The sequence below is a fragment of the Myotis myotis genome, unplaced genomic scaffold, assembly GCF_014108235.1.
Source record: "Myotis myotis isolate mMyoMyo1 unplaced genomic scaffold, mMyoMyo1.p scaffold_m19_p_2, whole genome shotgun sequence".
In the NCBI taxonomy this organism is placed as follows: Eukaryota; Metazoa; Chordata; class Mammalia; order Chiroptera; family Vespertilionidae; genus Myotis; species Myotis myotis.
The window spans coordinates 208,273,892-208,297,238 of record NW_023416324.1 but is presented as its reverse complement, the minus strand read 5'-3'; the positions used below and the strand labels follow the sequence as shown (position 1 = coordinate 208,297,238).

General features: G+C 56.1%; 1 protein-coding gene across 3 annotated transcripts in view; it reads left to right on the top strand.

Annotated features, from left to right (window-relative positions):
• The window catches only part of COL18A1 (collagen type XVIII alpha 1 chain), an 80,544-nt gene that overhangs the window by 37,377 nt on the left and 19,820 nt on the right, over window positions 1-23,347 (top strand). For all 3 annotated transcript variants that reach the window (XM_036349544.1, XM_036349543.1, XM_036349542.1), the window contains 10 exons: window positions 7,186-7,730; window positions 13,341-13,427; window positions 14,416-14,475; window positions 16,542-16,671; window positions 20,486-20,547; window positions 20,921-21,040; window positions 21,415-21,441; window positions 22,621-22,683; window positions 22,774-22,860; window positions 23,261-23,314. In XM_036349544.1, coding sequence (XP_036205437.1) covers window positions 7,186-7,730; window positions 13,341-13,427; window positions 14,416-14,475; window positions 16,542-16,671; window positions 20,486-20,547; window positions 20,921-21,040; window positions 21,415-21,441; window positions 22,621-22,683; window positions 22,774-22,860; window positions 23,261-23,314 — 1,235 coding nt within the window. The remainder of the gene's footprint in view (window positions 1-7,185; window positions 7,731-13,340; window positions 13,428-14,415; window positions 14,476-16,541; window positions 16,672-20,485; window positions 20,548-20,920; window positions 21,041-21,414; window positions 21,442-22,620; window positions 22,684-22,773; window positions 22,861-23,260; window positions 23,315-23,347) is intronic.

Below are 23,347 nucleotides of genomic sequence, written 5' to 3'. Positions count from 1 at the left end.
AGGACGGCAGCGACAGGGGCTGGGCCTGCTCTCCAGCAGGAGTGGCCGGGGTGTGTCCGGCAGAGGAACGGCCCATCAGGCCTGCGCTGGGAGGCCTGGTACGTGCAGGGTTGGGGGCCACAGTGAGCTGCACGTTCCCGCGCCCCATTCATATGTGGTGCCTGGAACACCCGAATATTGGGCTGGCCGGGGCCTTCTCCTCACCTTGTCTCTTCCGAGTGTGTGTGGCAGGGGCTGCCCCACAGGGAGTGGCTTGTCCGGGGCCCCTGGTTCCATGTAGAGGAGCCTGGCCGCTCCCCACTCCACCTCTTCCTCCTCCGCCACGAGGCTGGGGCAGGGCCTGAATGCACCAGACCTGCTGGGCCTCGGACAGGCCCTGGTCTCCTGTGGGTGTGTGTGTGGGGGTGGGGGGGAGGGCGGGGAATCTCTCTGACCGCAGCTGGCCTGGTCAGCCAAGTGGCCTAAAGAGGACTCCTCACTGGACATCTGCACCATTGGCAGGATCCCCGCGTGTGAGGGAGGCCGTGTTCCCAGCAGGTCCTGGGGGAATCTGCCGGCAGCGCTCACTGCTCCTCCCGCCCCCTTGGGCTGGCGGTGGGCTTCGGCTCATCTCACCATTTCCCCCTCCTCTGGCATCTTAGTGAGGACCACCCACCACCTGGCCTTCCCACCCCTGCATGCTGGGGGCAGGCGGAGGAGGAGGAAGGCCAGGTGGGGAGCGGAGGGACCAGGAAGGCCCAGCCCCTCTCCTGTATTGGTGAATGTCCCCCACCCCACCCCGTGGAGGGCGGGGGCTGGTGAGTGGGGTGCTGGGATGCAACAACCATCATTGGCCTCGTGAGGTCCTTGGGCTGTGAGTGTGTGTGTGTGTGTGTGGGGGGGCACTTGTGGGGGAGGGGCAGACCTGAGCCCGGGTGCTGCTTCCTTCCCAGGACCTGTCCAGCACTGCCTGTAGGGTCTCGGCTGCCCCACCACCTTTCCTGTCCTTCCTCCTGAGGGTGCCCTGCAGGGTGGCTGCAGGCCCTGGTGGAGCTGGCCCCACGCCCCTTGTGCTGGGCCAGTGGGGTGTGGGTGGGTCACCTGGTCCCAGCACACCAGCCTGAGGCCCAGCTCTGTCCACCCCCCGGCAGGGCCTCCCCTGTACCTGCTCCTCTCTGCCCCCCTAAGAGAGCGGGGTGGGGGAGGAGCTGGGGCAGTCCAGCCAGTGGCTAGGCGTGGGGAGGTGTTCAGGAGGGAGAAGGCCACCGTGGGAGCCCTGTGTTGGAGCTGGAGCTGGAGCGGGCGGTCAGTCAGCTCACTGTTGAGCACTCGGTGCAGGGTTTTGCCATCTGTGAACGTGCCCCTCAGGCCACAGAGAAAAGTGGATGAGGCCCCACCCTGGGGAGGGCAGGCACAGGTCCCAGGTCCTCACTGTGTCCACACTGGGAGGGAGCTCAGGGCAGAGGGACGGGGCTGGGGGCGAGAGGGGCAGGTGTCTGTCCATTTTCAAAGCCAGCAAGGTCAGCCAGGCCCATCTCAGGGTCTCTTCCTCTCTCATCACAACCTTCTCTGCCCCAGTGGGAGAGGCTCTCTCTTTTAAGAGTGCATGTGGTTAGATTGGGACAACCTCCCCATCTTAAGGGCCATCACCGCAGTCACATTGCAAAGCTGTGTTGGCCCCATGGAGTCATCATCACAGGCTCCAGATGAGGGTGTCCTTGGGGCCTTCATCTAGATCAGTGGTTCTCAACCTTCCTAATGCCGCGACCCTTTAATACGGTTCCTCACGTTGTGGTGACCCCCAACTTCATTGTTACAAATTGAACATAATTAAAGCATAGTGATTAATCACAAAAACAATATGTAATTATATATGTGTTTTCCGATGGTCTTAGGCGACCCCTGTGAAAGGGTCGTTTGACCCCCAAAGGGGTCGCGACCCACAGGTTGAGAACCGCTGATTCTAGATCATCAGAAATCGCTCACGGAGGCCTTTGTGGATGGTGTTGATGGGAAGTCAGAATTGGACATTAGAATCGTGTCACGTGTCCGTGGTGCCCCCACCCAGTGACATGGGTGCTCCAGTTGCCCATCATGCTTATTAGACTTTCAGTCGGGTGTTGAGCAGCAGATGGCCCTGAGGTGTGTGTTCTCTTTGATACTGAGATGAGGTTCTTCACCCGCCCCAGACGCTTGCCTGTGCAATTGCTGCTGCAGGTAATGAAGCGACAGGTTTGGGGAGTCTCTCCGAGTGTGTCAAGGGGGTGGTCGTGCTCCATCTAACGGGAGGGTGGGGCAGGCAGGTGCCTCTGGGCCGGATCCTGAGAGAGAGCTTCCCACCCGCCTCGCCGTGTGCCGTGTGTATTGGGGGGTCGGGTGCGTGTGGGTGGTACTGGGCCCATTATGTGTCAGTGCACTAAACGTATCGCCCCCTTGTCCCACTTCATGGCTTCAACTTGACTTCTGTTTTATCTGAGAGTCGTGTTGCAATGTTTGCTTACTTTCTCCTGCCCTTTGCCTGTTTTGTTTTGTTTTAAAGACTTTTTTTTTTTTAAGAGCAGTTTCAGGTTCATAGCAAAATTGAGGGGAAGGTACGGAGATTTCTCATATGCCCCCATTCCCCCCACCCCCCAGCACACTCAGCCTCCTCCATTTTATATTGAATGTTCCGAAGATTTGGGCAAAAGTGTAATGGCATGTGTTCATCATTATAGTATTATATAGAATGGTTTCCCCGCCCTAAATAAATCCTCTCTTCTCCACCTGTTCATCGGCCCTCACCCCATCCCTGGCAACCACTGAACGTTTTACTGTCTCCACAGTTTTGCCTTTTCCAGAACGTCATAGAGTTGGAATAATATATGATGTAGCGTTTTTAAAGACTGGCTTTTTTCACCGAGTATGCATTAACGTTTCCTCCATGTCGTTTATGGCTTTATAGTTCATTTCTCTTTATCCTATATAATAAAGAGCTAATATGCTAATTAGACTGAACAGCAGAACGACCGTCCGGACGACCTTCTGGAAGACCTTCAGGATGAAGCCGGGGCTGCAAGGGCTGAGCCCCTTGTATGAATTTTGTACATCAGGCCTCTAGTCACTTAATAATATTCCATTGTTTAAATGTTCCACAGTTTATTTACTCATTCACCTGCTGAAAGACATATTGGTTGCTTCCAAGTTTGGGCAAGCCTATATAATAAAAGGCTAATATGCAAATCAACCGAACGGCAGAACGACCAGTCACTATGACGCTCACTGACCACCAGGGGGCAGACACTCAACACAGGAGCTGCCCCCTGGTGGTCAGTGTGCTCCCACACGGGGAGCGCACTCAGCCAGAAGCCGGGCTTATGGCTGGTGAGTGCAGTGGGGGTGGCAGGAACCTCTCCTGCCTCCGCAGCAGTGCTAAGTCATCAGTCAGGCATCCCCCGAGGGCTCCCGGACTTCAAGAAGGCGCAGATGGGGCTGAAGGACCCCCCACCAAGTGCACAAATTTTGTGTACCAGGCCTCTAGTTATGAATAAAGCTTCTGTACACATCTGTGTGCAGGTTTCTGTGTGGAAATAAGTTTTCAAGTCCTTTGGGTAAATACCAGAGTGTGATTGCTAGATTATAGGGTAAGAGTATGTTTAGTTTTATAATAAACCACCCAGCTGTCTCCCACAGTGGCTGCACCGGGTTGTATTCCCACCAGCAGTGACTGTGAGTTCTGGTTGCTCCACACCCTGGCCAGCACTTGGTTGTCAAGTGTTCCTGATTGTGGCCCTTCTAATAGGTGTGAAGTCGTGTCTCGTGGTTGTTTTCATTTGCACCCCCCTGGTGCATGTGATGTGGAGCACCTTTTCATATGTTTATTTGCCATATTTGCCTCTTCTTTGGTGAGGTGCCTGTTAAGATCTTTGGCCCACTTTTCAATCCGGTTGTTTGTTTTCTTATTGTTGAGTTGTGAGTGTTCTTGTATGTTTTAGATGTACCTCCTTTTATCAGATACATGTTTTGAAAATATTCCCTCCAGTCTGTGGTGTGTCTTCTTACTGTCTTAATGCGCCTTTTGCATAAGAGAAGTTTCTAATCTTAAAGAAATTAAATGAAGTTTAGCTTAGCTTATCAATGATGTTTTTTCATGGATTGTGCCTTTGGTGTTATATCTAAAAAGTCATTGCCATATCCAAGGTCATCAGAGTTTTCCCTGTTATCTTCTAGCAGTTTTATAGTTTGGCACATTACATTTAGGTCTGTGATCTGCGGTGAGTTAATTTCTGTGAGAGGTATGAGGTCCGTGTCTAGATGTAATTTTTTGCACATTGGCGTGTAGCAGTTCCAGCACCATTTGTTGAAAATATTATCTTTACTCCATTCTATTGCCCTTGCTCTTTTGTCAAAGATCAGTTGAGTATATTTATGTGGCTCTCTTCCTGAGTTCTCTATTCCGTTCCATTGATCATTTTGTTGTTTCAAGAGTACCACAGAGTCTTGATCACTGTAGGCTTAGAAAAACTGTGTTCTTCTCCTTCAGAATTGCATTGGCTATTCTGGGTCTTTGTCTCTCCATATACTTTAGAATCTGTTTGTCGATATTCACAAAATAACTATCTGGGATTTTGATTGAGATTTCTTTGAATCTATAGATTAAGTTGGGAAGAACTGATATCTTGACAATATTGAGTCTTTTTATCTATGAGCATGGAATATATCTACATTTCTTTAGTTCTGTGATTTCTTTCTTCAGAGTTTTGTAGTTTTCCTCATGTAGATCTTGTACATATTTCGTTTGATTGATATCTAAGTATTTAATTTTGGTATTCTGTAAGTAGTATTCTGTTTTTAATTTCAAATTCCACTTGTTCTTTGCTGGTATGTAGAAAACAGATTGACTTTGTATATTGATCCTGTATCCCACAACCTTGCTATCATCACTTACCGTATTAGCTCCAGGAGGTGTGTGTGTCGGGGGGGGGGGGGGGGGCGGGTTGTTTGTTAATTCTTTTGAATTTTCTACATAGATGATTATACCATCTGCAAACAAGACAGTATTATTTCTTTCTTCCCAATTTGTGTATTTTATTTCCTTTTCTTATTTCATTAGTTAGCACTTCCAGTATGATGTTGAAAAGAAGTAGAGAGGGGACGTTCCTGCTTTGTACCTGATCCTAGTGGGAGAGGTTCAAGTTTCTCACCGTTAAGTATGATGTTAGCTGTAGGTTTTTTGTAGATATTCTTTATCAGGTGGAGGAAATTGTGCTTCCCTGTGCCTGCCCCACTTCCCGTCTGCATGAGGGTCTTACCCTTAGGGAGGCTGAGATCAGTGGGAGCCTGGCTGGCTGGCAGCGCTGCCACATGGCGGGCAGTCAGGGCCATGCAGAGCCACACCGCTGACCCTGGGGGCCAACCCTGGCAGGTACCGACAGTGCATGTCCCCCTGCGGTGGCCCTTTCTCCTGTTTTTATTTATTTTTTTCCTCAGGGACTCTTATAAGACAACTTGCCTTAGAAGTTGGGGTGAGCATTTCTTCCCTGTTCCTGCCCCGGAAAGTCAGAGGTCAGCCTGGCCCTGCTGGTGGGCCAGATCCAAGTGCCCATCACACACAGCAGTCACATAGATGCACGCACACACACACATACACACTCACACTTGCACTCACTGTCACACTCACGCCTGCTGGCTCCACGCAGCCTTCCTCGGGACCCCCACACATCACTGCTGCCTCCCAGAAGCATCTCTCTCCTGTGTGACTCACACTCTGGAGGTGGACCCCACCCAGACTGTAGGTGGGGGTCTTGAGAGGAAAGGCCTTGGGTCAGGGCTCTTGGCCAACTTTGGCCGCAGAGTCAGGCTCCGCCAGGCAAAGTGGATGTGCGGGGAAGTCATGCATGCACCGGTCTCTCCTTGAGCTGGTGCCTGCCCTCCTGTGTCCGGCAGTGACCACATGCTGCGTGGGGACGTAGCCTGGCCCTCTGCCCCAACGCTCAGCATTCCTGGCTCCTAGGGCATGGGAGCCTGAGACTAGTGGCCCCCACATGCTCCGTATTGCATGCGAGGGCTTGGGCAGGTCCAGGCACACAGTCAGGTCAGGCCCTGCTCCGGCCCAGGGTCAGCATCATGGACAGCAGGGCCTCTGGTCCCTCCTGCTGGACAGAAATGAGGGGAGAGAACCCAGCACCCTGGCTGGGTCCCCGCCTGGGCTCCTGCCACCGAGGGGCCTCCAAGTGCTGGGGGATGTCAGTCAGAACTCGTGCTCTGTGACACCGATGGCCCAGGAGGAGGACACACGAGCAGTTCTGACCGTGGGCTCCTGAGGGGCGTGAATGGAAGGGACGCATGAGCCTCCCGGGTGTTTAGAAGGCAGGTGGGGCTGGTGGGACCACGCTAGCTTGAGCATCTGTGGGTTGAGAAGGCAGACCTCCCGCCAGTGGTCCCCCCTCACAAGGCTGCTCTCCAGGTCACCCCAGTGTGGACACACCAGGACGGGGGGAGCCCCTGCACTTGGAACCTTAAGCTGGAACCCCCGCCTCCTGGAAACACTACGTCTACCCTCAGTCCGTGCTGACTTGGCTCCCAGAAGCCCCATGCAACAGCCTCAGCCGAGCTGTCACATCCAAGCCCCAGCCAACCGGGGACTGGGTGTGAGTTGCTATACTGAGTGTCAGCGCAGACGTGGAAACCACAGGACCGACCCGGCTAAGCCAAGTCCTCCAGGAGGCACAGCCCCTCTCACGTTCTGTCTTCTGTTTCTGGGCTGGTTCTGATGAGGGTGACGCTGCAGGGGACAGCCCGGTGCACAGCTGTCTTTCCCCTATTGCCCGTGCCCTGCTCCTGTGGATCCCCGCGGGGGGCCCGAGCATGGGGATGATGAGTGATGGGGTGAGGACGGGGTGCGGGGCAAGGTTGCAGGTGGGCTCAGAACCCCCGGCCCCTTCACAGCAGGCTCCTTGCCCCTCCTCCTGCCATGCTGGTTTGGGATGGTCCCTGCTGCATCCTGCCCGCCCTCCCCCCACCCCACGGCCTGCAAGCTTGTCGAGGGGATGGTTTAGTGGTTTATGGCCAACATGTTCTGGCCCAACGTGTGTCTGGATAAGATGGGGTATCTGTCCACCTCCCCAGCCAGCAGAGCCCAGAGGAGCAGAGCAGGTGCCAGGGGCATGACTCGGTTTCCCCTTTGTGCTCTGCACACAGCCTCACAAGGTGTCTTTTTCCTCTTCACAGAGGGAGTGGTCACAGAGGTGGGGCTCCTCCAGCTGCTCGGGGAGCCCCTGCCCCAACAGGTCACCCAGATTGATGACCCCGACGTGGGACCAGCCTACGTCTTTGGTCCAGATGCCAACAGCGGCCAGGTGGCCCGGTACCACTTCCCCAGCCCGTTCTTCCGTGACTTCTCGCTGTTCTTCCACGTGCAGCCGGCCACCGAGGCCGCGGGGGTGCTGTTCGCCATCACGGATGCAGCCCAGGCAGTGGTCTCCGTGGGCGTGAAGCTGTCGGGCGTGAGTGACGGCCAGCAGCACATCCAGCTCCTGTACACCGAGCCGGGCGCGGCCCGGACACGCACGGCGGCCAGCTTTGCCCTGCCCGCCTTCACCGGCCAGTGGACGCGCTTTGCCCTCAGTGTGGACGATGACACCGTGACGCTCTTTGTGGACTGCGAGAAGATCCAGGGGGTGTCCTTGGCGCGGTCCCCACGCGCCCTGGAGCTGGAACCCGGCTCCGGCTTCTTTGTGGCTCAGGCCGGGGAAGCGGACCCCGACAAGTTCCAGGTAACTGTGGCTGCTGCTTGAGGACTGGACCAGCCCTGGGGGAGGGGCCATCAGTCCCTACCTGACTTCAGGCCCCAGGGTCTGCCTGGTCCCAATGTGTCTTATTCCCTGGTGCTCTGGCCCCTTGGGGTCTGTCTGCGGCCCCCTTGGGACCATCTTTCTAACTGCCACCATCTGCACAAGGCAAGCGAAGGGCCCCGTGTTCCATAATTAAGAATTTTAAGATGGCAACAGCAGAGGGTAGGAGCAGGCCTGGGCCCTTCTAGGGATAAGCTGTACCCCATGAACACTGCACACCCGCTGGGCTGGGCCAGGGCTCCATGCCCGGTGCCAGCGTCAATTGTGCTGTTGTTATTATTTTACCAAATTGCTCAGCGGCCGCTCAGAGCGGTGTGGGCAGGACTTCCCCAGCAGTGCTGTCTCTACTGTGTCCCCAGGAGGTCCACACTCCCTGGGCCGGACCCTGGCCTTCATCTGGGGGGAGGCCAACCCCAGAACTTGGGTGGGTTCTTTGTCCTGGGCCCTCGGCCCCTACACGTGGAACCTTTAGCTGGACCCCGGCCTCCTGGAAACACGGCGTGGGCACCCTCGGTTCGAGCTGACTCAATTCTAACGTTACAGCTGGTCTGCAGCTGGCCCGCCCCGCACAGGGGTCCCTGTGTAGGCTGATGGGCGACGTGCCTCAGGGGACAGAAAGTTAATTATTACCCAGACAAAAGCTGCTTGATGGAAGTTGTTCTAAGTCCTGGTGATTCGGCTTCTGAAAGCTGGCCTTTCCCCTTTGGCAGAAACTTTCACCCGTGGGGTCGGGGGGCCAGCAGGACTTTGATACCAAACTGGGCCTCTTTGTGTTTTCATTTTGATCCTCAAACATGATTAATTGGAAGGCGTCACAGAGAGACGTCTCACCCAGGGAGGGGCCGTGCTCGCTGGCAGTTTGCTGTGTGACCTCCCGTATGCCATTGTTCCATACGTCTTTGCGGGTTTAACAGAAAGCTGACCATGGGGCTGCCCAGGGCTCAGGGGGCTCAGGGCGGCCACACTCCTCCTGCAGGGAGGAGACCGCAGGCTTCCCCCCAGGCCTGGCCAGGGTCACACGTTATTTGTGCAAAACATGACTGCCAGTTGGATGCATCAGCAAGCTGCATCTGGGGGTTTTAATTGGCGTTTCTTGCTGTGAGTGAAGACAGACTTTGATTTTTTTTTTTTATTGGCTATTTGTATTTCTTCTTTTGTGACTGACCTGCTTGTGTTCTTTGCATTTCTGTTTTGATGGTTCACGCCATTTCCTGTTGGTTTTTTACAAACTCTTCACATATGAAAGAAACCTACCCTTTGTTTTGTGTGCTGCGGATATTACTTCCCAGTTTGTCTTTTGCCTTTTTAAAAAATATATATATTTTTTATTGGTTTCAGAGAGGAAGGGAGTGGCAGAGAGAGAGTTAGAAACATCAATGGTGAGAGAGAATCATTGATTGGCTGCCTACTGGGGATGGAGCCCACAACCTGGGCATGTGCTCTTGACGGGAATCAAACCTGGGGCCCTTCAGTCCACAGGCCAACGCTCTATCCCAGGGGTCCTCAAACTACGGCCCGCGGGCCACACGCAAATACAAATATTGTATTTGTTCCCGTTTTGTTTTTTTACTTCAAAATAAGATATGTGCAGTGTGCTTAGGAATTTGTTCATTTTTTTTAAAAAAAAACTATAGTCCGGCCCTCCAACGGTCTGAGGGACAGTGAACTGGCCCCCTGTTTAAAAAGTTTGAGGACCCCTGCTCTATCCACTGAGCCAAACCGGCTAGGGCTGTCACTTGCCTTTTTACCTTGCACTTTTTAAACATCATTGGGACATTTAAAGTGTTTATGTGGTTTAATCTGGCCTGGGGAAGACTCCTAAGACATTGTATCCTAGCCAGGTCTTTGGGGTCAGAAAGACAGAAACGGGGAGTTTAAGGCTGATGTTTGGCTCTGGGCTGTGGCCCTGATTCCTGTCCACTGTGTCACATTGAGTGCGGGCGAGGCCTGACTCCCGTGTCTGCGCAGACGAGAAGTTTGAGGAGTGTTCTGTGTGGGTTTCTGGCCCGATTCCAGCGAGGTGAGGGGAGCAGCCTGTTGTCTGACGAGACTGATCAGTACAAGGTGTTTCGGGCGTTTGCCTTGAGATTCTTAGGAAAGAGTCACTCCAGTCGAGTGGTTTATCTGCTTTGGCAGAAACGAAAGCTCAGGGGTGTCCTCCCGACGGGTCCTGTGGCTCCTTACAGAACCTGTATTCTTTTCTCCTGTCAGAAAATTCTGGAACCCCATTGGTCTTTCAGGCTTATTCTTGTCAGATTTGGTTATAAACATCCCTTGGAAGCGGTTCGCTCCACGCAGTCATTACAGTGTTTTGCTTGTTAACATGCTACGTCCGACTCTTGTTCAGTGTCTATGTGTCTACCTCCCCCTTTTTACCCGTTCAGATGCCATTGTTCCATATGTCTTTGCCGGTCCTTTCCCTGTTTGCTTCTTTGTGAAGCCACCTTCCTCTTAGTCGGGGCTTTCCTTTATGGTTCTGTCTCGGCCTCAGGGTCTGTTGTCAGACGAACTGCCCTCGAATCCCTTGGGCCCTTGTCCGCAGCCTCCAGGCAGGCGGGGCCGGGCCTGACCTGTTCCTGGCACATCCGCGGTCAGTCCGCGTGTTCAGTGAGAAGTGCGGGCATTGTCACCGTTGCTCACCTGCGGCTTTGTTGGCTGGATTACATACACCAGCGCTTCGCCCACGGAAGCCAAGAGCTTGCCCACCGGCCCCCTGGGCTTGGGCCACCGGGGCAGGCTCGACGCCGAGGATGGCGGGGAGCAACAGGGAGAGGGTGAGCGTCTCCAACCCCCATAGGCCTCCCCCCATCATGGCCACACTCCTGACCGAGGGGGTCCTGGGGCCCCCCAGGTCATGCTGACCAAACGCTTGGAACCCTGTCACTCATGGGAAGTAGGGTTTTGATCATCACACGCATCTTTAAGACATGTAGCCCGTGGTGTAGCAGTGGCAGGACATAGTTTAAATGGTCTTGATTAACGAAATCTCTGGATTTCCTGACGTGGTTCTAAGTCTGCTCAATATTTGCAGAGGGTCTTGTGGCTTTTGCACCAGTGATGTCTTCCCCAGCTAACTCCGTCCTCGGGAAGTTGCCAGCCCCAGCGGCGGCTGGGATCTGAGCTGTCCTGCCCTCCTCATTCAGGCCTTTGTGGGCCTGGTCTCGGAGGCTCGGAGCCTTGCAGGCGGTGTCAGTGAGTGGCTGGTCATGGGGGACATACAGCACCCTGACCCCCTACCTGCCAGAAGCGCCCCTGCCCAACCCTCACACACAAAGTGCCACCGAGGGGCATTCCAGGATTTTAACCTCTGGCCCTCCGGCCGTCTCTGAGCTCTCAACCCGGGTGACTGTCACCTGGGGTTCTCCTGCCCCTCCCTCAATGGGGCTCGTGGGCCAACAGTTTGCATCTCAGATGTGATGCTGCTGCTGACCCCAGAGGCTGACCCTTGCAATTTTAGTCCAGACTGGCCTACACTTCTTTTGGGTGATGGCACCCTTAGAGCTGGGATGGTGGTGGACACTGGGGTGCATACCTCCCCCACACCCGTGCCCATATGCGTGCACATGCACACTCATAAGACCATGCACATATCCACATAACACACATGCCTGTAACGTATACACACACACACACACACACACACACACACACACACAGGTACACTGTCCCACAAGCCTCATCGTCAGTAGTGGAGGTGGATGGGGGAACATGGAGTCAAGCAGAACTGGCCCCCAGAGTCTAACTGGCCTGGGGAGGGACTCCAGGGGTACTTCCTGGAGGAGGCAGCCTGAGCGGAGCCTCGAAAGATGAGTGGAGCTCCAGGTGCGGGCTCAGCTGGGTGTTTGGTCGTTGGTGGTCACATGTCCCTTGTTGGTGCAGAATAGGGAGGTCATGAGCTCAAGGGTCAGCTGATAAAGGGAGTCCGAAGGGCATTTGGAGGAATAAACAGAATGACCAAAGCCGGAGTCTGCACATGGCCCTCGGACAGGTCCATCCTGCCACCCATTTTCATACGGCCTGTAAGCTAGCCAGCCTTCCTGTGCTTAAATGGTTAGGAAAAAAAGAACATTTTGTGACACGTGCAAATCTTATGAAGTAAAACGGTTGGTGTCCCTACAGTTTGGTTGGACAGTCACGCCCCGTCTTTTACAGACTGTCCTGGTCGATTTCCTGGTACAACACAGTCCTTGTGACAAAGGCCTGGACATACTGACCAACTGGCCCTTTCCAGAGAATGTCCGCTGACCTCTGACCTAGACTTTCTGTGAAGGGTGGTTAAAACGTGCTTCTTAGAACTGAGCAGCTGCCTTCTGTTCTGCTCCGTGCCCGCCACGTGACCTGTGCGCTGATAAGCCTCTGGGCGGTTTCCCAGGACAGGGACCCGGGAACAGGAGGACACATGGAAAGCAAGGAACATGCTGCTTTATGGTCTCTATTTAAGAACAGTTGCACTGAAGTCAATCCCAGTGGATCCAGATGTTAAGTAGAACACAAAATGCTAGAGAAAGCACTGAGAGCACTCCCAGTTTCCAGGTGGGAAGCCTTTTAGGAAGTGGCATCGAAGACAGAACTCACAGTGCACAGCAGAGCCTGCTGTGCTGTGTCCCAGGGACATCATATGTCACCGGCTCAGGATCATATGTCACCTGCCTGGGTTCGCAGGAGTCCCGTGGGCGCTGGGAGGCCCCTGGGCCCCAGCTTCACCTACTTGGCTCTGAGAGTCGGCTGAGATCCAGACACTGCACTTGGTGCCACCCTTTGCTCCTCTACCCTTTGGAGATCAGAGAGGGCCCCAGTGCAGCCAGGGTTGAGTCCTCATCATCTCTGCTGTCCCCAACTGGCTTCCTGCCTCATGCGTAGGGCCCCCTTTTGAGTAGGTGCCCCATGTCCTCTCCACAGGGTAGACCCTCTGTACTCACAGTTCAGGACATTGTCCCACCTGTGTCTGCTGCCCTCCCAGCTCCCCCCACCCAGTGCCATCTGCCTCCTCTCCCTCAGGGGCACCACTTTCAGTGACACACCTCATCTTTTTCTTACCTGGGCACGATCGCCTCTAAGATCCACACTCAGCCTTATCCCGGTGCCCGGTGCCCGGTGCAGGGCTGAGAGCATGTGAGGGAGCCTGTGTGGGAAGGAGGGATGGAGAGGGTGAGTGAGTAAATGAAGGAGTGAGCGAACGGGTGAAATTGCCCCGGCTGAGGGGCCCATGTGCACAGAGAACCGAGAGCTCACTCCAGTCGCTATGGGCTGTTTTGTCCGCTGCTCCTCACTTATTTTATGAAAAGGTGACATTGCAAAGAGAGTTAAGACCTGGATTCCGACCAGTTAATCGAACTCTGTTTCCTGCTGCGCCTGAGGTTTGCCCAGGAGCAGCACTGGGCTGACCCAGGGCACGGCCCCTCTCATGCTGGTTTATGTCCCCTGAAATTTTGACTTCATGATGCCAGGTTCAGTGAGTCAGGGTCTCTCTGTGCCCCCCGCCGCCCGCCCGCCTCAGGACCGCCCGTGACTTCCCTCTCCCTCTGCGTGTAGGGGATGATCGCGGACCTGAGAGTGCGCAGTGACCCCCAGGTGAGCCCCATGCACTGCCTGGAGGACGATGACGACGATGATGATGGGGTGAGTCTCCCTCCTCCACCCCTACCCCCACCCTCACCTGGTGGGAGGAGAGCCCCAGCCAACAGGGGCCGACCTTCGCCCCAGGAACCCCAAAGTGATGGGATGAGAAAGGTCTCTGAAAGATGCCGTTTCAGGTACCAGGAACCTGGTACATTTTCAGTTGCCCTATAGCCCCGCCTTCCCTGGAACTCTCCACTCAAAACACACACAAAGTGAATGCTGGTGGACACTGGGCCCAGGACAGCCCGGAGGTGATAGTTGATAGTCAGCACCGCAAACATGTGTCAGTGTGTGAGTGTGCGTGTGTGTGTGTGTGTGCGTGCACACAGTCAGGTGGGACCTGAGGAGGCACGTCCACCTGCTCTTGGGTGTGGACAGATAGGAGGAAGGCCGTGTCCTGGGGGAGGCTCCAGGCCACAGACCTGCCTCTGTGGACACAGCTGTGAAGAGAGTGAGGTCGTCCAGTCCTGTCCCCTCAGCTGCCTTCTGTTCTGCTCCGTGTCCACCGTGTGCCCTGTGCGCTGATAAGCCTCTGGGCCGTTTCCAGGACGGTGACCCGGGACAGGATGACACGTGGGAAGAGAGGAACATGCTTCTTTATGGTTCTCTGTGTGTCTGGCCCGGAGCCACATTGATTTCCAGTGGGCCGTTCTAATGGGTCTGACCGGGCATGCCTCACTGATGGCCAGCTGACACCTCGGAGGGCCAGCTCCCTCCTGGTGACCAAAAAACCACCCCTCCCGCCCCCCTACCCTGTCTCCCCTCTCCCTTCCGCCCCCCGTCTCCCCTCTCCCTCCCCCCCCCCGTCTCCCCTCGTCCCCCCCCCCCCCCCCCCCCGTCTCCCCTCTTCCTCCTGCCCGGCCTGGGATGGGTCTGGGACAGGGCCTGGGATGGGTCTGGGACAGGCGGGACCTGCCTGGTTTGCTCTCCAGGCCCTGCTGGGCCGGGGCTTTAGTCACCAGCTTCTTCCTTTTCTGTGAACCCTCAGGCGTCAGGGGACTTCGGAAGTGGGCTGGCGGAGAACCCAGAGCTTCTCAAGAAGGAAGAGGTGAGTGCCCCCAGCCCAGCCTGGGCCGTGCTCCCTCATTTTTTTAAAAAAATATATTTTTATTGACATTAAAGAGGAAGAGAGAGATAGAAACATCAGTGATGAGAGGGAATCATTGATTGGCTGCCTCCTGCACGTTGGACCGAGCCCACAATCCAGGCATGTGCCCTTTTACCGGAATCGAACCTGGGACCCCCCCGGTCTGCAGGCTGACGCTCTATCCACTGCGCCAAACCGGCCAGGGCGCCATGCTCCCGCTCATTAGAAAATCAGTTTTTCTAATTCTGCACGATCCTTGAGTCCCTCAGGTGCCCCTGACATCCTGACTGTGCCTCCCATTGGCTGGTAGGGCCCCAAGGGACTAGCGAGTAAGTCAGAGAAGGGGAAGCCATGCAGGGCAGCACGAGGCCAGCTCAGTGAGTTTCTCAGCTCACGCCGCTGATATGACACAGGAGGGAGTGTGTCTCAGGGACGTGAAAGGGGCTGGACCCTCCGCTCCCATCATCTGTGTCACGCTGTCTACGCCAGGGCTCGGGCATCCCGGGCATAACAGGAGGCGTGCTGAGCTGCCCTGGGGTGGATGGTCAGCACACACAACACCCCCCCCCCCTCCCCAAGGCAGGGCTTGGGACCCCTGGGCTTGCCAGGGTGGAGGTGGGGCAGGTGGCTCACCCACCTGCATGGTGGGCTCCTGGACACGGGTCAGTACGTAGTGGCCCAAAACAGCCCCCCAAGGGCCAGGCTGCCTGTGTGTACCTCCACCGCTAAGCCTCACAGACACGGCTGGATTTGAGATCGTGCACTTTTGCCCGCCAGGCTCCTATCTCCACCTGGGTGCCTGGGCCACACACCAGCCACTGGGGATGCAGTGACCCCACAAAACCATGGTGTGTGAGCTGTGCTGGGACCACAGCGTGAAATGCCACAGCTTGGTGGCCTCTCTTCACACATTGCGGACCAGTAGTGTTATTGCTAGCTTTACCCAGTGGCCAGATAAGTTTCTATTGAACAAGTACAAAAAACGTTTACATAAATATTAAAGGCATGCTTTAAAATTAAATACCCACTGCATTTTGAAGTTATTTATTACATCTTCTTACAAGCTGATATCTTTTTAAAGTATCATACTTTATAAAACACTGTAATATGAAGCGAGAATTCTCGTGATCTGTCCACTTAATAGCCTGGAACAGCGGTCACCAACCTTTCGGACCTCATGGGCCACCAGTGATCTGTGGACCACCTGTTGGTGACCGTTGGCCTGGAGGGTCAAAAACCAAAAATAGGGTCCCTATTTAGACGGGTTGATCCTGAGCCTGCAGCCTGTCCCTGGCTATGCCCACTAGCAGGCCACTGATGAGCGAGGCTGCTGACCATCAGAGGGACTGGGCAGAAGCCTCTATGGCATGGGCGGGCTTGGTCCAGGTGGAGGTCCCAGCCACAGGGAAGGCCTGGTGTCCCGGCCCTGGCTGCTGCTTGCCTGCCTGACGAGGGGTGGGGAGGGGAGCCCTCAGACAAGACTCCCAGGGTGACCGTCACCCACACACAACATCCCCAGGGAGTTCATGCCAAATGGGGGTGGCCGGCTGCAGGAAGTGTCTTGCCTGCGTGTTTGAACATCCACTTGCACCCATGTCCTCGACTCCATGGTGCCTCTGGGAACAGGGAAGACCGGTTTTCAGAGCAGAGTGCCTTATGCCCTCCGGGCGGGGTGGGTGGCAGTCACCCAGCCATGGAGTGCCAGGTGGGGCCCTCGCCAAGGACACGCCACAGCCACGCCAGCGTGTGCAGTGAACCACCGGATCCCTCCCAAGGGCATCGGTGACAGTGCTGACCACGGCCCTTCTCTTTGGGGGCCCACGGGAAGGAGCTGGGCTCTGGACTGTCCCCGAGTTGCCGCCCGGAGCCCGGGGAGTGGGCGCTGGTCCCTCCCTCGCATGGGGAAGTTGCTGGGCCTGGGGAGGTCAGCAGCATAAACCTAAACCTGACATGTGCCAGCACCCACATTCACAGGACATCCAAGTTTGCTGACTAACGGAGCCGTCTTCCCACTCTCACCTTGCCAGGGGGCACCCCTAAAGCCCAGCCCCCCCGAGGCTCCCCCGGTCACTTCTCCTCCCTTGGCTGAAGGCAGCCACTCAGAAGATTCCAGAACAGAAGAAATCGAGGAACAAACCACTGTGTCTATATTGGGAGGTAAAGCTCTTGTGGGTGTGTGCGTGTTACTGGTATATGAGCGTGTTAGTGGTATGTGTGCATGTTAGTGCTGTGCATGTTCGTGGTGGGTGTGTTCGTGGTGTGTGTGTTCGTGGTATATGTGCGTGTTAGTGCTGTGCATGTTCGTGGTGGGTGTGTTCGTGGTGTGTGTGTTCGTGGTATATGTGTGTGTTAGTGCTGTGCATGTTTGTGGTATATGTGTGTGTTAGTGCTGTGTGCACGTGTGTGTGGCGGGTGAGGCTCTCCCGTCCATCACAGACAGAAGCCCCAGCCTGGGGAGTGGTCAGCACCTGCCCTGCCCCCTCACCTTGGCACATGCGGGGTCCCCTGTGGGAATAAGCTGCTCCAGGAGAAACGGGGCAGAGCGGCTGCTGGGACACGTCCTTCTCTTGCCCAGGGTGTGTGTTTTGTGCCCGTTTCTGGGGTATTTGTGGGACTGTCTGGAGTGTGCTACCAGAGTGCCACACCACTGTTCAGCCCGGGGCCCAGGGGGCCGCTAGGGGACATGAGAGCCTCTGTGAGATGGGTCCACCCTGGGATCCGCACGGGGGTCAGGGACGTCCCCTGGCGGCCTGGGAGGTGCGCTGGCCGAGGGAGTGCACAAGCACAGGCCTGTGGAGCAGGGGCAGCGTGCCCGGAATGCATGGGAAACGGAGTGTGTCAGAGTTCATTGCGGCATCACAACAAACTGCCGCAGATCCAGCCGCACCGTCTTGCCTCACGGCTCTGCAGGTGGGAGTCCTGTGCGGAGCCCGGGGCTGAGAGCGGGTGGGCAGGCTGCTCCCTGCAGGAGGCCCGGGGAGGTCGGCTCACTGCGTGGTGGGATGGAGAGTCCAGGTGCTTTGCTGCTCTCAGCCAGGGACCATTCTCGGGGTCCAGGGGTCGCCCACATGCCTCAGCGCCTCCTCGGGACCCCGCCCGCCTCACCTCTCCTGCCTGCCTCTCCTGTTTTGGGACCTTGGGTAATGATTGGGTCATACCCCAAATTTCCAGAATAAACTCCCTGTGCTCAAGTCCGCTCATTAGTCACCTGCCAATCATATCTTCACGGCGGTGCCTAGATGCGCGTCAGGCTGAATAACCAGGGAATGGGAATCTCAAGGGGACATCTGTGCAGTTCTGTCTGCACATTTATGTCGAGGTTTTAGAGCAGTGGTTCTCAACCTTCCTAATGCCACGACCCTTTAATACAGTTCCTCATGTTGTGGTGACCCCCAATTTCATTGTTACAAATTGAACACAATTAAAGCATAGTGATTAATCACAAAAACAATATGTAATTATATATGTGTTTTCCGATGGTCTTAGGCGACCCCTGTGAAAGGGTTGTTCGACCCCCAAGGGGGTCGCGACCCACAGGTTGAGAACCGCTGTTTTAGAGGATTATATAGACCTTTTTCATTTAGAATAAAAGCATTGATTGCGTTTTAAGTTAATAAAATAATACATGGTCAGTGCAGCCAGATTAGAAACAGAAAAGAGAACGGATGAGTGAGAACCGTCCAGCGGTCCCCCAGGATCTTCCCTCCGAGGCTGAGGACGTGCTGCCTGTGGCATCTGTCGGGGACGTGCTGCCCAAGGCGCAGGCAGGATGGCAAGGTGGGCGGAACGCCTGGCCCCCCAAGAGTTCTGAGTGAGGGGCGCAGGCCCCCTGGGCCACGGGGCAGCCCCGCCCCACCCCGCCTCACTGTCCTGTGTGTCCAGGGGCCGTCTGGGCATAAAGTATGGATCTCGGTTCTTTTATTTTTTGCTTATACAGGTTCAGTTTTTCTAGCTCCATTTATCAAAAAGCGTATCCTCCTCCCCCACCCCGAGCTGCGTTGGGGCCTTTGCTGAGCGCCAGCTGCCGTCTGTGTGGGCCTGTCTCTGGACTCCCCTGTGTCCGTGGGTCTGCCTGTGTGTCCGACGGTGGGACGCACTGCCAGTGTGGATGCGGCCTTGTGCGGAGGCCCAGGATCAGGTCCTGATGGTTTATCGTTTCCCAGACCCTCCCGTCCTTGACACAACTGCTCTGCTGTTCTGTCCTGTACCCTTTCTTACGAACTTTAGAATCGGTTTGTCGGTGTGTGTTTTTAAGAACAGCCGGCTGGGGTTTGGGTTGGAATGCCGTTGAGTCCCTAAGTCAGTATTGGGGGAGGGGCTGGGACAGCTCACGAATACCGAGTCTAAAGAAAGAACATGGAGCCTCCTGACGCAGAAACACAGTCCCTCTCCCTGTACGGAGGTCCCTTTCCTCTTCTCTTAGTGATGCTTTTTCCATTTTAAATGTTCGCGTAGGCAGGGCTTTTAAATCTGCCTTAAATCACACTAATTCCTGGAATGCATCCTGGGCGGTTCCCACCCCACGCCATCAGGGGAAGGGGCTGGGCTGCCCTCCTGAGGCTGACGTGTGACTCAGTGGGTCCAGGGGAAGGGGCGTCAGGGCTGCTTGGGCGGCATCCACCTGGGCCAGGAGGCAGGGCTCTGAGCAGAGCAGAGGGTGGGGTGGTGGGAGATGCCCACACATGGATGCAGCTTCGGTTTCTGCTGGAAACAGGACAGGAGTCGCCCAGAGCTCTGCACGCGGGTGGTGCTGTGCAGCCCTGGCAGTGAGAGCTCCCTCGGGAGTTGTCAGGTCCAAGTGGGATGAAGGGCCTCAAATCCATCCGGTCCCCCAGCTCTGCTGCGAGGCTGTCCCCGGAGCCGGTCAAACCCCAGGAGGGTCAGACACTCCTCTGAACTTCCCTCTGAAGACGGCGCCTCTGCAGGTCACCAAGTGCCCGGGACATTTCAACCCAGCATGAGCCCTGTGTTTGCTAATGGACTCTGTGCTGCTGGAATGATCGGGTGAAAGGTTTTGGGGAACATTCTCAAAATTCACCCACAAATTACGTGTCAAGCACAGAGGGTAAGGCGCCCACCCTGCAGCTGGTGAGGAAATTGACAAATGGGAGAAGCAAGGAGCAGGGGCGATGGGGACGGACACACACGCACACTCACACATGCACTCGCACGGCGCTGGCCTGGGCCGCCTCTCTCTGCGGGTGGTGCGTGCACAGCTCTGGGACATGTGCCGCTCAGGCCGGGCTGATTGTGCCAGAGCTGGCCTCTGGGCAGGATCCTTGGTAGGGCCTGGTTTCCCCACTGTCACCATTTCCCCAAAAGAAGTCCCACAGGACACCACTGGGCAGTGGGGAAGCCTGAAGCCGGCGGCGTTAGGTCACTGTGTGTGACAGTGCTGTTCCCAAGTGAGACCATCAGGTTGTTCGAGAACGTACTCGTTCTTGGGAGACGGGGCGTTCAGGGGGAAGGGTCGTGATCGTGCAGGGGATTCTAGGGGCTCGGCGAGAGGAGTGTGTGTGTGTGTGTGTGTGTGTGTGTGTGTGAGAGAGAGAGGGAGAGAGAGAGAGAGAGAGAGATAACAGTGAGTGTGAGAGAAGTGAATGTGTGTGTATGTGTGTGTGTGAGAGAGATAACAGTGAGTGTGAGAGAAGTGGAGTGTGTGTGTGTTTGTGTGTGTGTGTGTGAAAGAGAGAGAGAGAGAGAGAGAGAGAGAGCAGTGAGTGTGAGACAAGTGGAGTGTGTATGTGTGTGAGAGAGAGAGAGAGAGAGAGAGAGAACAGTGAGTGTGAAACAAGTGGAGTGTGTGTGTGTGAGAGAGAGAGAGATAACAGTGAGTGTGAAAGAAGTGGAGTGTGTGTGTGAGTACTGAGTATGAGAGAGAACTGGAGTGTGTGCTGCCCTGGAGGGGGGCGTGAGCTGAGGGCAGAGGCTGGGCCATGTTCAGGGCCTGACCTCTGTCCCCCACCCCCAGCTCAGACCCTTCCTGGCTCAAGTACAGTCATCACCTGGGACAGCAGCCACGTCCTGGAAGAGGTGAGGCCACAGCCCTGGCCCAGACCCATGGGGGCCCCAGAGTAGTGGGTCCCTCTGGTCCCCTCACTGGTGACCCGACTGAGTTCTGAATCCATACCCTTCCTCTTTGTCTCTACGTCTGGCACCAGGTGGGCACGGCTGGGAGGCTCTGGCCAGAGCATGAGGAGCATGTGGGCAGGGAGAGGGGACAACTGGGCAGGCCCCTGTGGTGCCACCAGCCCAAACCCTGTGCATGTCGATTCTTGTTTGTGTCCCCTGTGTGTGTCCACCCTGTGTCCCTGTGTGGTACTGACCCAGCCCAGGACACAGGAGTGGTGGGGTGGGCAGGTCAGCGTGTGTGTGGCCCTCCAGCCTTGCCTTCTCCTCCTCCCAGGGTCTCGCAGGCCCCATGGTGCAGAACCCCCATGCACGGGCTGTCCCTGGGCCGCAGGGGCCCCCTGGACCCGCGGGGCCACCAGGGAAGGATGGCGCCCCTGGAAGGGACGGTGAGCCAGTGAGTACACATTTCTCCTCGGTCCCGCTGGGGTGGGGTTCAGGCAGGAAGGGGAGAGGGTGCGGCTGATCGGGCAGAGCAGTGGGCCCTGGGGACCCTGGAGACCCCAGGATGGTAGGCACTGTGTGGGCTGCTCCCCTCCCTGCGGGAGAGCGGGAGGGTGTCGGGGAGGCTGCGGGCAGAGCCAGCTGAGGCCAGCCCACCGTGGAGGAAGGTGGTCAGATGCTGGGTGGAGGGTGCTTCCCTCCCACACAGACCGCTCTCCCACGGGAGTCAGGTCTGTGGAGGCGTGCAGCCCGGGTCCGATTCCACGCCGGATGGGGTGGGGCCCGAGCCATGAGTCCATCACTAACCACTTCTCTCGCATGTTCCAGGGCGACCCTGGGGAAGACGGAAGACCCGTAAGTGTGCTTTTCTCTCTGAGCTGCCTTTAATCTGACATTTGTGTAAGGCCCTTAGCACTTTTTACCCTGTGACACTCCTCAGGCTCAACACAGTGAAGAGGTTTCAAAATGAAGCCATTTAGAAAATGCAACCTAATTTCGCTAAGAAAATACAAGTTAAAAAGTTCTGAAGGTCGTCCGGATGGACATCTGGTCTAATTAGCATATTACACTTTTATTAGTATAGATGCCCTGGCTGGTTTGGCGCAGTGGATAGAGCATCAGCCTCCAGACTGAAGGGTCCGGGTTTCGATTCTGCTCAAGGGCACATACCTTGGTTGCAGGCTCGATCCCTGGCCCTGGTTGGGGCATGTGCAGAGGACAGCCAATCAATGTGTCTCTTTCACATTAATGTTTCTCTCTGTCTCTCCTCCTTCCTCCCACTCTCTAAAAATCAATGGAGAGATAGTCTCCGGTGAGAATTAAAAAAATAATAAAGTTATATGTATGTATTGAAATGTTTAGGCTGATTACCAGGGATAAAAAAGGGGGGGGAAGTTATAGCTTCCAAATCCTTAGAGGGAAAAAGTGCGTAACAGAAATGAAAGGCTGCCCGCGGTCGGAGGCAGCACACACGGAGCAGGAGATGGTTATTTGCAGGTGTTAGTTACAGATTCATTAGTTGCCATCTCAATCCATGTAGAGTTTTTATCTTAAAATTTTTCATTTGGATTTTTAAAAATCAACAAATACTCGTCCCAAGAAACACAATGAAATGGCACAAGAGTCACAAATAAAGATTTGGGAAGCAACAGACCAACAAACGGCAGCAGGCAGGAGGGAGTGGCACATGACCAGCCCTGACAGGAAAGGTAGTACACGCATCGCACGAACCCCCACAAGGGGCAGAGCACCCGCGCTCCGGTGAGGACGGCCAGGATGCTGCAGGCAGCCCTGGCAGGTTCTCCCAGGCACTGTCTGTAAGGCGGGGTCACGTGCTGAGCCTCGGGAATCCCCAGGGTCAGGAGTGCCCACCTGCGGTCCCAGCTCAGGCTCAGCTCTGCTCCTCCTCGGTGCTGGGTGCTCTGAGTGGGAGCAGACATCCAGGGCTCACAGCCACAAGCTGCACGTCTGTGGCTCAGACGTGATGGGGCAGAGAGGCCTTCTCCCTGCCTGAGCTGCCTGCCTGTCTTCCAGGGTGACATAGGTCCGCAGGGCTTCCCGGGAACCCCAGGAGACGTGGGCCCCAAGGGTGAGAAGGTGAGTCCAGCCTGGCCGGGGCTGTGGGTAGACCCCTGATCCATAGCCGGGCTGTGCTCCCTGGTGTGACCGGGCATCTTCTCTTCCCAGGGGGATCCTGGAGTTGGGCCAAGAGGACCCCCAGGACCTCAAGGGCCGCCGGGGCCACCAGGACCCTCCTTCCGACACGACAAGCTGGTGAGTCCTGCACGGGCCTCTTCCACCACGGGGTCCACCCGCTGTCCCAGAGGAAGGACCCTCTCATCCCCTACGTGGCCTCAGACCTGGAGCCAGCCTTCCTGGGGTGTCTGGGCACAGGGGAGTCAGGTGTCTGGGCTTATGGTGCCCAGGGAGTCGGGCAGGGGCCCTCCGGTTGGTTCTGGGCCTCAGAGGGACCTCCTTTACGCTTCTTTCACTTAGTGGAGCGGGCAGGGTGTTCACTCTCTCTCTGCTCCCGTCTTTCCCTGGTGGTGAGATGGGAAGTGCCTAGGGGACAGCATAGTGCAGGGGGGTGGGGGATGGGCTCCCCCGAATGCAGACAGGGCTGGCCGGGGCACAGGTCAGGGCTCTGGGTGACGGTGTCTGTGCTTTCCCTCAGACCTTCATCGACATGGAGGGGTCCGGGTTCAGTGGTGACCCGGAGAGCCTTCGGGTGAGTGTCCCTCGGCTGGAGTGTCTCCGTGAC